This window comes from Panthera uncia, chromosome B1 (genome assembly GCF_023721935.1).
Source record: "Panthera uncia isolate 11264 chromosome B1, Puncia_PCG_1.0, whole genome shotgun sequence".
Classification (NCBI taxonomy): domain Eukaryota; kingdom Metazoa; phylum Chordata; class Mammalia; order Carnivora; family Felidae; genus Panthera; species Panthera uncia.
Genome location: NC_064811.1, coordinates 148,124,092 through 148,136,523, shown reverse-complemented (window position 1 = coordinate 148,136,523; position 12,432 = coordinate 148,124,092). Strand labels below are relative to the sequence as shown.

General features: G+C 35.9%; 1 protein-coding gene across 2 annotated transcripts in view; it reads left to right on the top strand.

The window, feature by feature from the left end:
* Positions 1-11,252, top strand: part of GLRA3 (glycine receptor alpha 3) — a 192,403-nt gene extending 181,151 nt beyond the window's left edge. For both annotated transcript variants that reach the window (XM_049631350.1, XM_049631351.1), the window contains one exon: positions 10,851-11,252. In XM_049631350.1, coding sequence (XP_049487307.1) covers positions 10,851-11,129 — 279 coding nt within the window. In that variant the 3' untranslated portion in view covers positions 11,130-11,252. The remainder of the gene's footprint in view (positions 1-10,850) is intronic.
* Positions 11,253-12,432: the final 1,180 nt, after the last annotated feature.

Below are 12,432 nucleotides of genomic sequence, written 5' to 3'. Positions count from 1 at the left end.
CTCAAGTAAACCAAAAATTGTTAGAATTTAACGATTTCCTGCAAACAAATATTTAGGGTCTGTGTTAAACACCGCTAAATCTTGGAGCTATATCCTCTCTGAAATATCTATTTAGGAAAATAGCATTCAATAAAATAATGTAACCTCTACTTAATCTAATTTCACATGCATTATAGTGACTTCCATCTCAAAGTTAACTAAAACACATTTACAGCTTTTTGCATATGTTGTCTATTATAACATATTATCTTATGTCTCCCTTTAATTCGAGTTGGCACTGAACGAATCTGGCATATTGTGCTAGAAATAGATACATGAGTATTTAAAAGAATTATTTCCTTGATTTCTCATCAATCTCCTAAAATGTATGTATTCCATCTTTGTTTTATTTTATCTTAGCGTTCATCTTTTTAAGCCTACATTTTACCATGTAAATAATTTCCAAACCATTTCTGAATCTAATTTCAATATATAAACATAAACTTGGCTAATTCATAACTAATGCATGTCATCAATAATAAATGCAAAGTTCTCATGAAAACTGGATTTTAAATAATTTTATATTGACAATTGATTTGCAACCATAAGGTATTTTTAATCTCGTCTCTAATTGTATTCTTTGAAGCTTTCTATTTTAAAATAATATGGAAATGTATATAGATGTATTAAACTGATATGTATTTTGGAAAAAGAATTTTTAATTCATTCCTATATTTCATCTTACCTCAGAATTTTCTAAGTGATGGAGATTTTCCCAACAAAAATAAGCCACTGCTATGTTTATTAGTAAATTTTTTTTTTCAAAATCCACACACTTTGAAACCCTGTAAATGGAAATGAACAGCAATTCACTTTTCCTTCCTTTGTTACTCTCCTATTTGGCAATTAGAAGTTACAGAAAATTGTTGAAACAGAAAGACCTTTGGCATAATTACTTGACATCTTGATTGTATACAGAACACCCAAAGGCACCTACCAGGGGAGAAACATTAGGATGAAAATAATGTAGTTAATGCTGTTGTACCCCACAGCAGTTCACATAATAAATCATCATTCATGCTGTCGTAGAGTCTTCATGTTTTATTATCACTCACTAGCAAGCTTCATGCTTTCACCACTCCCACACCCAAAAATAAGATTTTGGCCATTTTTAAGGACTAAGAAGAGGATAGGAAATAAATTTTTATATTACTTGTATGTTAATATATGTTATATGATGGAGATGAAGTAATTCAACTGAATGACTATCTCTGCCCTTGGATTTTTTTTAATAGTTTATTTATTTATTTTGGGAGAGAGAGAGGGAGACATAGAATCCCAAGCAGCCGTCAGCACAGAGCCTGACATGGGGCCCAAACTCACAAACCATGAGATCATGACCTGAGCTGAAACCAAGAGTCGGGTGCTGAAACCCCTGAGCCACCCAAGTGCCCCTAGACTTGGATTTTCTATTTTCAATATTTCTAGTTATACTATGCATGTTCCATGAGTCACTCTTTGGCATCACTCTCTAATAAAATGAAAAAGCATGTAGAATATTTCACAATGTGATCTTGATGTTTAATTACTGAAACATTTTTCTCACTTTCAAACTTAGTGAAAACAGGTCTCCTGTATAAAGAATTGCACACTAACTAAATGGGTTATTACGTTCTTCATTGCCTACCCTTCTAACTTGCTTAAAGCATAGTAAGTGATTTTACTTGTGAGTAAATTAAGGTATGTCTTCAATTTTACTTTTTAAATCAGCCATGTTCTTTTGCTCATTTTTTGCTCATTTTAATTCATTCTATTTAATTTTTATTATTACCTATATGGGTTGGAAAGTGCCTTACTTTTATCAACATTAAATATTGGCTAACATATAGTGTTTGAGTCAAAAGTTTTAGATGTTGGTCTAAATACTTCACATGTTTGACCTTCAGTCTATTAGAAACTCAAGCTGAAGATATCTCCAGAAAACTGAATTATTTCAAACAAATATTTGAGTACTAATTGGAATAAAGAATTTCACTGCACATTTGCATTTCAAATGTCAATCTTGAGTCAGATTGTAAATTTGGACCATCTAATATTTTTGAGATTAAAAGGATATATTTGGAAATGACTTCCTATATAGCACACACATATTTTTATAATGCAAATGCCCAATTTATTTTCATGTTTTTTAGAATGTAAGTTCTCCTCAACACCTTGTTTTTGTTACCATTACTAGGAAATAAGTATTTGAACAAGACATTTTCATGAGGGAAATGTTTTCATTGAAGTTCAAAGTGTTTCTATTTCTCTAGCACCACAATTAATCGGAAGTATGATGTTAGTGAAACCATATTCCGGATGCTTTCGAAAACAGTAATGCACTCTATCATGCTGTGACACATAATTATGCAAAGTCCATTGCCCAGGATATGCTTTGGCCCATGGTAGATTTAAAAATGGATAAAGATACAGATCATATAAATAACCTTACACATAACATTACCTAGAAGCAGCCTTAGGTAAAACAGAAAATTATTTAAAAATGAAATAATAGTTAAATACTAACACAAAAGTCATCCCAGAGTATGTGTTCATAAACTGCCACTTAAAAATGTAAATTTGAGTGGAATTCAAAAGGTGTTTCTTCACTAAATTCAAGCCTGCTTGGATAGATACATTAATGTCTCTTGGAAACGCTTGTAGAATTTGCTGTGCATAATGATCACCTAGAAAACTTCTTGGGAATGCAGATTTCTGGGACAACCTAGGAGTGATGAGTACAAATCTCCACAATTGCCATTCAGAAAACTGGATCTCTGCAACCCGTCCCAGTGATTCCAAGGCAGGTGTTTTGTGGACCGCAGTGTGAGAAACAATGCCCTCCCCCAGGCTGTCATTATTGCATGCACATAGAATGCTGGTGATTTGACAGGTTGTTGCCAAATTTTATGAGGAATCAATGGTACATAAAGACGATTAAATTTAAATTGTTCAAATGTGTCATTGTTCTATGAAAACCGACACCTAGAGGTCAAGTAGCTTTGTTCATTACAGCACGATAGCCCTGAATACAGGTTTGAGAACGCAGTCATGGTTACGAGACAGAAATAAGCTTTAGTCTCATGTCATTTATTTAACTTTTAGAAGGATAAAAGTCAGGAGAAACAGCAGATAAAGTTATCTTCGTCTAATTGGAAGTCCTCACGGGACTCAAGCACACAACATATTTTGTCCCCTCACTCACAGGGAGCATGGATGTCTTCCTAGTTTAAAGAAATAGATATGATCTATCTATTAATATCATCTAATATAAATATGATCTAATAATAGATCAGAAGCAGCAATGATCCCATCAGCTAGAAAATGCAATCATGGGCCCAGAACCATTATATCAGGTATATAATATATATCTGATATGCTATATCAGAACCATTATAATGCAAAAGAAATGTGTGTAAATGGGAATAACAAAATAGTGTCACAGCATTGCTCCCAACCCCCCCCCCCACTTCAACCACCAGAAACTAGAAACCTTGTTAAAGGCATTCTTTGTTGTTGTCACTCATACTCAAGTGATCTACACACTCATCCTGTGAACTAGCCAGCTCTTTATGTCCTTGCTGTCCTGTCTTTAGTAATAAGTGTTTTAATTCCTCATTCCAGTTTCTATTTAAATGCCCTCACTCTGTTGCACTCTTGGGCCATTTTGTTCACTGGTCATGTTTAAATGTGTTCTTTTGTTCAATGAGATCTATTCCAGGAGCCCAAACTGATATAAAAATGCTTTGTTCCAAGCCATTAATGGTATATTCGTCTGTGGCTTCTGTTATGGTATAAAAAAAGCCCAAGATGGACTCTGTCTATTTCTGCTAAAATCCACGGAATCCTCCAGGAGCCATAGTCAAAGACCTTAGCATTCCATCTGCCAGCAATGTGTTAGCACTTATCCTCAGGAGATTTAATTCAAAGGCAATTTTCAAGCAATATTTTCCTTCATTAATATTCAGGTCAAGCTGCCACCACATCAATGACACAACAGAGGAATATATTACAGTTCTGTCCATTGTTGCATGGCCTGGACACCATCATGGCTACATCCATGGCCGGTCCAAGACATCTGTTTTGGCACTCTATTCTCCTTCTGAGCTAACAGCCAGGAAAACATTACTTGACTTAATTTAATTATACCCTGGAATTTTTATAAGGAATTTCATCTCCCACCGTGGGATGTTGTTAATTGTTCGTTTAACCCGGGCCACTTGCCTGACCATAAGGCAACGCCACTGGCTCGAGTCAAGAGCTTTGAATATCCAGATATTGCTCTGAGAGCAATACTTCGGATACTGCCACATACACCGGTTCTCAAGCCAGTTCATTTTGTGGACTTACCTCGCTTTCAACTACAATTATTTATTAGACTGAAGGTGTAGTTTAGCTCCTGACCTTCTATGTAAAAATTTCTATTGGTGAACGAGGTGACCAGCTTTGTCTCAGTGGGAAGAGAATCATGAGATTCATACCACTCTGGATAGCTCCAGCTGGAGATTCCATCTCTGGTCCATTGTCAAATAAGCTACCTTTTCATGGATATGATGTACTTCGCCTGAGTAGTTCCCCTTAGCTTGTTCCTAAAGATACCATTTTCATTTTATCAGGGAACTTAGACTGAAATACCTTTCTGACCTTGCCCATCAAAGGCTGATAGGTTTTTTAAGCCTAAATAAAGTCTGATGCCCTTTGGGTTCCTTCAGTTTGGAAACTGCTTCTACCAGAGCACAAGAGAGTATCAGTAGTTGCCATTCAAATAGATCAGAGAGATTTCCAGTCTAGAATTCTGGCAGCCGTCTTACAGTACCACTGTTGAGTCTTCTTCAGAAATTCCAGTCTGCATGTGTTTTCATAGCAGATGCCTCTAGAGCTGATGGATTTTAAGGCGTCAGAGAGGGAACTTGGGCTATTTGTTGCCTACCTCAGACCTGTCACAGTTCGTTTGCCCATGTGCCACTTTCAAATTCATTCTGTCTTCCAGTCACTTTATACAAAATGGTCAACAGGTATCAAAATGTATCTGCCAAATTACAAATAGTGTTACATACAAGCTGTTTTTCTCATACAGGGATGCAGAAGAGATAATGGTTTGTCCTTTATTGTTTGTAAATCATTCCTAATGGTTTCCTCCAATTATTTCTGGAAATTGGTCTGATGGGGCTGGGCCCTGAATTTTAACCAGGTTAATTAGTTACCTTTACCTAGTCACATGGGCCACTAGTTACGAAACCCTCCCTTGACTTTCTCCTCAGAGAGAGAAACTACCATTTATCATTAACCAACTTCCTTTTGACAGTGACCTAGACCAAGCTGTTTCAAACCAGTTTGTGATAATAAGCTGGAGATTGCACGTTTCCTTAACTGGGTCTACACCACATGAAGATACACAGGGTCAGGCTTTTTTCTTTGTATAAACCTAACAGGAAAACCCTAGTCCAGTCTGTTAAGTATACCAGTGCCTCGGGGAGCCTGGCTGACAGTGGAGTATGTGACTCTTGATCTTGGGGTTGTGAGTTCAAGCCCCACGCTGGGTGTAGATATTACTTAAAAATGAAATATTTTAAAAAAGGCATACCATCCTCCTTTGTCCTTCTGAAGCTCTTCAGTTTTTACTATTTATCATGGTAGAGGCTGTTGAGGGACTTCTTTAGTGACTCCAAGTAGTCAGCAGTCAGACTGTAGGATATATTTAGCTTTATCATAGACCAGATAGAGCTATTCTAGAGAAAATTAATGAAGGACTTAGCACCCCTGCTTCCACTATTTCTTTAATCAGAACTAAGAGTTTCATTTACTTTCCTGGAATCTTTTTTTTTTTTTTTTAATGTTTATTTATTTTAGAGAGAGAGAGAGTGTGAGGCCGGGGAGGAGGAGAGAGAGACAGAGGATTCACAGCAGGCTCTGCACTGAGAGCAGAGACCCAATGCAGGGCTTGAACTCACGGAACTGTGAGATCATGACCTGAGCTGAAATGAGACACTTAACACACTGAGCCATCCAAGTGCCCCGTACCTTCCTGGAATCTTGTACTGTTTAATAGTCACCACAAAGGAAGGTTTAAGCAATTCTAATGGCTTCCCATTTAGTACATCCAATTGTAACTGGGCTAGGAAACAACTGCCCGAGATTAAGTTCAAACCAGAAATGGCAAGATCCCTCATGCATGTGTCATGTCCTTTCCACTTATGCATTTAGCCAAAGGTGATACTATCTGCTGGATATTCCACTCCGAGCTGGGCAAGGAGAGCCCAGCCTTCAAACCAGTCTTCTTTGTTTCAACTGCCTTCATGGATGGAGTAAATTCAGCAGCCCATATCAGTGCCTTTTGTTTCCTTTCCCCACCGGCATCATTGATTTAACTTCTGAGATGAAAGCAGCATATTTAACAGGGTTCCTTAAAGGAAGCAGCTGCCGGAACTGGAACAGATTTCCTTCCTCCCAGCTGGCAAAAATGTGCCAGGAAATCTTTCATAGGACTCCTGTCAATTTTCATTCTGTGTCTTAAAAGCCACCTAAAGAGAGCTAATAGATTTACCTCTGGCCATGATCTTTCTTGTGAATAGCCCAGAATTTTTGCCTACCGGCAAAACCCGGCATGGTAGCTATAAAAGCAAATGTACCCATGAATCATGTGTAGCTTCCTGCCTTTCCAGAAGGAGAAGTACATGGGGAACCCACGCCTGGAGGACTCCCCTGATCATAGTGTCTGCCAGAGTTTAGGTCAGAGAATGTTTGGCTAGGCTCATTTTTATTTATCACATGGCCAGGCCAGGTTTGCTACTTCCCTTAACGTAACTACTTCTGCTGTTCAATGTCACAGCAGTGGGAGAACCAGGAAGCTGGTCTTCAGTATAGATTCATATACCACCCCAGACTTTACCTGCTCCAAAAGGGTCATTGGTTACATGCTGGCCAGTAGCTGCAGCACGTTAGAAGTCAGCGTTCACAGCTAACATTGTTTTTCATGCTGCGGTATATATATATATATATATATATATATATATATATATCCTGCGATATATATATATATATATCCCTATGTCAATCCTAGAAAGCATAGACCACAGATATCAGCTGGTACTTCACAGTAAAGAGATCCCGCTTCTTTATGTTATAATTGCTTCATACAAAATGGTAGCCACAAGCCACATGTGGCTATTGAGCACTGGAAATATAGAGTCTGAGGGGCCCCTGGGTGGCTCAGTCAGTTGGAGCCTGCTTCGGATTCTGGGTCTCCCCCTCTCTCTGCCCCTCCCTTGCTTGAACTCTGTCTCTCTCTCTCTGTCTCTCAAAAATAAATAAACCTTGAAAAACATTAAAAAAAATAAATATAGAGTCTGAACAGAGGTGTATTAAAAATATATGCTGATTTCAAGGACTTAGCATGAAATAAAGAATATAGAAGATCTCCTTTTTACTTTGAGTAAATATTTAAATCATATTAGGACATACTAAGTTAAAGAAAATGTAATACTGAACTTAATTTCATTGGTTTCTTTTAACTCATTAAAATGGTAGTGTAAAATTTAAATTGAAAATTATACACACGGTGTTCATGTGTGGCTCCCAGTATATTTCTATTGGACGGGACTACACAATACTCACTAGTTTCCAGTGTTGTTGGCCTAAGGTTGCAAAGAAGTAACATCAGGGATTAAATGCAATGTTCTTCCAACTCCCAAGTGGACTTACAGGCCATGAACCTGCTTGCTTTACTTGCTCTAATTTCTCTTTCTACCAAGTGGTTTCCGTTTCACAGATAATCAACTAAATAGGAGACAAGAAAATTGTATTTTGAGCCATTTTCCCCTCGGTTTTATCACCCTGGTCTCCTTCAGTTTTATCTCATTAATCACCCGTCTACCAATTCAATAAGGGATCATTCTGTGTCTTCCACATCACGAGAGTAAGATTTATCCCCAGTTATTTTCCGTGGGACTTTGGCTATCTCAACCCCAGGGGGGATCAGTATCAACATTCTTATCAAATTCCCTCCCTGAACTTTGGGCCATATTGAGTCTGAAAGGATCTGAAAGCCAGGTCAGCTTCAGTCACCACCGTTGAAATGCGGGGTTAAATGTGTCAATCAGACCCTCCAGACACACTGGGCTTCACTCAGTCCTACAGGAGCATGTGAGGCAGCCGGCACATCAGAGGTAGCTTTTTCTCATCTCCCCAGGAGGCAGGGCAGTTACTCATGAGCACAGCTGCTTTGGGCCTCATCCACAGGCGCATGTAGACGCGCTGCCACGGACAAACGTCAGAGCATATGTTATCACATTGACACAAAGAAGCCACAGCCCTTATTTCTTACCAGACTTGTCTACGTTCTGGTCACGTAGCCCAAGGGCCTTCAGGCCATCACTCAGCGGTGCCCCACGCAGTAAATGTAGCAAACTCCACCTTCCCCATTTAGTGAGCTCTATTGTTTTCAAGGAAATGATGCTGAAAGGATCAGAAGTCGTTCATCAGCCCAGGCCTGAGATTAACCCTCTACTCACAGTTAGTGGAAAGATGCCATGGAACATAATGTGGTTGTTCACTGAATATCTTAAATCTTGAAAAGATTGTCTCTGTTTTGAGATGGAGAACTGGAGCGGGGTGGGGGGTGGGGTGGGTGGAGTCTCTAGGGTTTGAACATAGTTAAGTTCTTCCGAATTGATGGTTAGAAAGGTAGTCAATGGAGGTAGGTGGTTAAAGACACAAACTTCCGGTTATAAGATAAATAAGCACTAGGAAAGTAATGCACAACATGATGACTATAGCTAATGCTGCTGCATGATCTACAGGAAAGTTGTTAAGATAGTAGATCCTAAGAATTTTCATCCCAGGGAGAATTTTTTTTTCTCTTCTTTTTTTTCTATCTATATGAGGTGATGGATACTAAAACTACTGTGATAATCATTTTATCGTATATGTAAATCAAACGGTCATGCTGTATACCTTAAACTTGTACAGTAATATATGCCAGTTGTTTTTTAGTAAAGCTAGGGGGAAAAAATAAATGGATTCTACTTTACTAAATACAGTAGAATCCTAAAATTCTAGCATTTTTGTAACCCATCTCTTAATTGGTTCAACTAATATGTCAACACCTCATTGTAAATGCTCATTGAGAAATTATCTTTTGTCCTATTTTGAGATGGCTTTTTTTTGGACACATGAGTTGATATAGGTTAAAAGGCTATTTTATATATCCTTCAGCATTCAGCTGATTTGCACCCAAAAGTTGTACGAATTCTCCAATGATCTACACTTTTTTTCTGAAATGCAAACAACAGCATGATTTCCTAAATTATAAGGAAACTGTCTTAGCACTTACAAAGGAACAGCTTAATTTCTTGTATATCCACTTTTTTCTGGGACATAAAAAATTCAAGGCAAATAATAATTTAGCCTTAAAATTTCCATGGAAACTAAAAAAAAAAAAAAAAAAGCCAGTATAAATGAACATCTTTTTTAAAGAGTACTGAAATTTCAGTTTCCAATTTTTATAAGATTACAACAGCAGTTAAGTATAATTAGGATCATCGGCATTTACTTCAGATTTGTTTCCTCACAATTCAATTGCTTATGCATCTTACAGTTCAGCTGTTTCCCAAGAATTATTTGTTTTTATTTTTCATGTGAAATTGCCTTATTCCATTATTCCCAAAAAACTATTTCAAACATTATTACATGAACTTTGATCATCTTCTCATGTTCAGAATCCATTTTAATTTCCATTTTTCAGTTTCATATTTTGTAATATACATTTTATTGAGCCTCTGCTTAAACAGACCCAAAATAATTTTTCAAGAGTTTGAGCCAATTACTTTTGTCTCCTATATTACCATTAAAAATTACTTTCATAAAAGGAGAGCTTTGACAACTTTAAAACAACTTTAGAAAATGTCATCTTTTAAACTTTCAGTTTTAGTAACAAAAAAAACCCCTAATTAATTGGCAGTTGTCTATTGTTACATTATAAATAAATGAATTAAATTAAGTTATTCATTAATGGATTTCATTATAAACTCTAAATGCCATGTTTTCCTATCATGAACACATTTCATTTATCACATTTTTATTAAGTAAATTTTGGCTTAAATTTTGGTTTTCTTTTCATGTATGTATATGGAGAATTCTTTAATTTGCAACATTTAAGAGAAAGTTGACAATATCTTTCCAGAACATGAAATAAACTTCAGCCAAATTTCATTCATAATTTCAACTCAGTCCATGTACCTGAAAAATAATCGCATATAAACTAGAATATATGACTATCTTAGAGTCTTCTAGATGATTTAGTGTAAAACATAGAAGTCACATTAGGTGAGGATAACAAAACCCAAACAGCATTCTTGAGCTAGAGTGTATTTTCCAATGAAGTCATATAAAAATTATAGGAAATAAACATTAAAGTTTGCCTCTATGAAAAAGAAAAATCCAGTCAATGATCTTGATATTTCCCCCTTGACATCATATTATTTATCCACATTATGTAAAAAAACCCAAAAACATAGTATATGAACATGTATAAGATCCCAATAGATTCCTTTGCTTGCTCAACTTATTTATATATTGTAGCAATACGTAGATAATACCAGAATGTTTAGTTTTTCCAATAAAACATATTATTTGAGAGTTTCATATTTCTTAATAGACACGTTTATATGATGCAGCAGGATAAATCAGTAAAACTTGAATGGGAAACAAAGCAACTCAATCTTTATATGCTTGTAACCTTTATCGTGATACAGTTTACATTACGAATCCGAAATGCCTGTTATACACGCTCTATTCCATGACTCAAGTGTTTTCTTATGTTTTTCTTCTGACAGGATGATGAGGTAAGGGAAAGTCGATTCAGCTTCACAGCCTATGGAATGGGGCCATGTCTGCAAGCAAAAGATGGTGTGACCCCAAAGGGCCCAAACCATCCTGTCCAGGTAATGCCGAAAAGCCCTGATGAAATGAGGAAGGTCTTTATCGACAGAGCCAAGAAGATTGACACCATCTCTCGAGCTTGTTTCCCATTAGCCTTTTTGATTTTTAACATTTTCTACTGGGTTATCTATAAAATTCTTAGGCATGAGGATATTCATCAGCAACAAGATTAAGCCTCCGGGGGCATGCAAGTGCGAACGATCAATTCAAAGGAAAGTTTCTTTGCCATGGGTGTGTGTATGTGTGTGTGTGTGGTATACAAATAAGGACCATCAAATTAAAGTGGCAAATGGGAAGGTATTATTATGATTTGCTCTGCAAAGTCACAGGCATATTAAGAGGCTTTTAATGGATACAAAAATATATACTATGAGGATTCTATTTCATATTACTTTAAGATTATCTGTCCTTTCACAGTATATCATGTAAGTGGACATATTATTGCCAATGTGTTTGTGTTGTTATATAATGTCACCTAATAGTACACGTGAAAACTTCTTTGGAATTTCTTGCTTTTCAGCTCAATGACATTAAATCTTACAAAAGTAAATTTTGCACAATTAACTTTATAAATGGAAAAAGGGAAAATGTTGAAGACTTTAAACATCAGTAGCTTGAAGCTTTAAAACATGTTCTTATGCTATAGTTACAAAACAGAAAATAATCAGTTAATTCTGTAGAAAACTCACGCCCTCCGAGGATTGCACATACAGATACTACCGGCCCAACTTATGTGATACCAAAAAACTTCAAATCATAAATTTAAAATTAAAAAGTTTTGTTATTTATATACTAAATCTAATTGTTTCAAATACAATATTTCCCTCTTTGGAAATCTCAAACAAATGGCTTAACAGATCATATTCTATACAAAATCTGCTTTTCCTAGCTATATCTCTATGAATGAAGATGGAAATACTGAAAATAACATTATCATTTTTAAGTAAGTGTTATAGGTGTGTATTTGGAATTATTGCCAAACACTGAAAACCGCAAGCCAGCACCCTTGTTTTGTTAGTTTTTTAATAGCTGCTTAATTGTCTGTATGTAATTATGTTTAATGTTTTGATATAATTGAACAAAGTTCATTAAGATTTTTATATTTTAGCTTAGAATGAGACTTTAAAGTTCAATGGGATTATAGTATTTACATTTTGATAAAAATGAATTTAGTTAAAACAAAAATGGATTTATGAAAGATTTTTTAAATAAGAACAGTTTTCCGATCAAAGTTATATAGGTTCAAACTCTTAGCTCCAAATGTAAGGAGGGAAGATTTTAATTCTAAATTATACAAATAAGTCATTTCTATAAAGTGAGGATTGGTTGTTTTTATATTTCTGAACTAATGATTTCAATATATATGCTATTCACTAGATGTGAATACTTTTAAATACAATTTTTACTTAAAATTTATCAGCAACCCATGGAATTATTTCAGTTACAATGGGGCATTAACTAATTTCATGCAGTGTA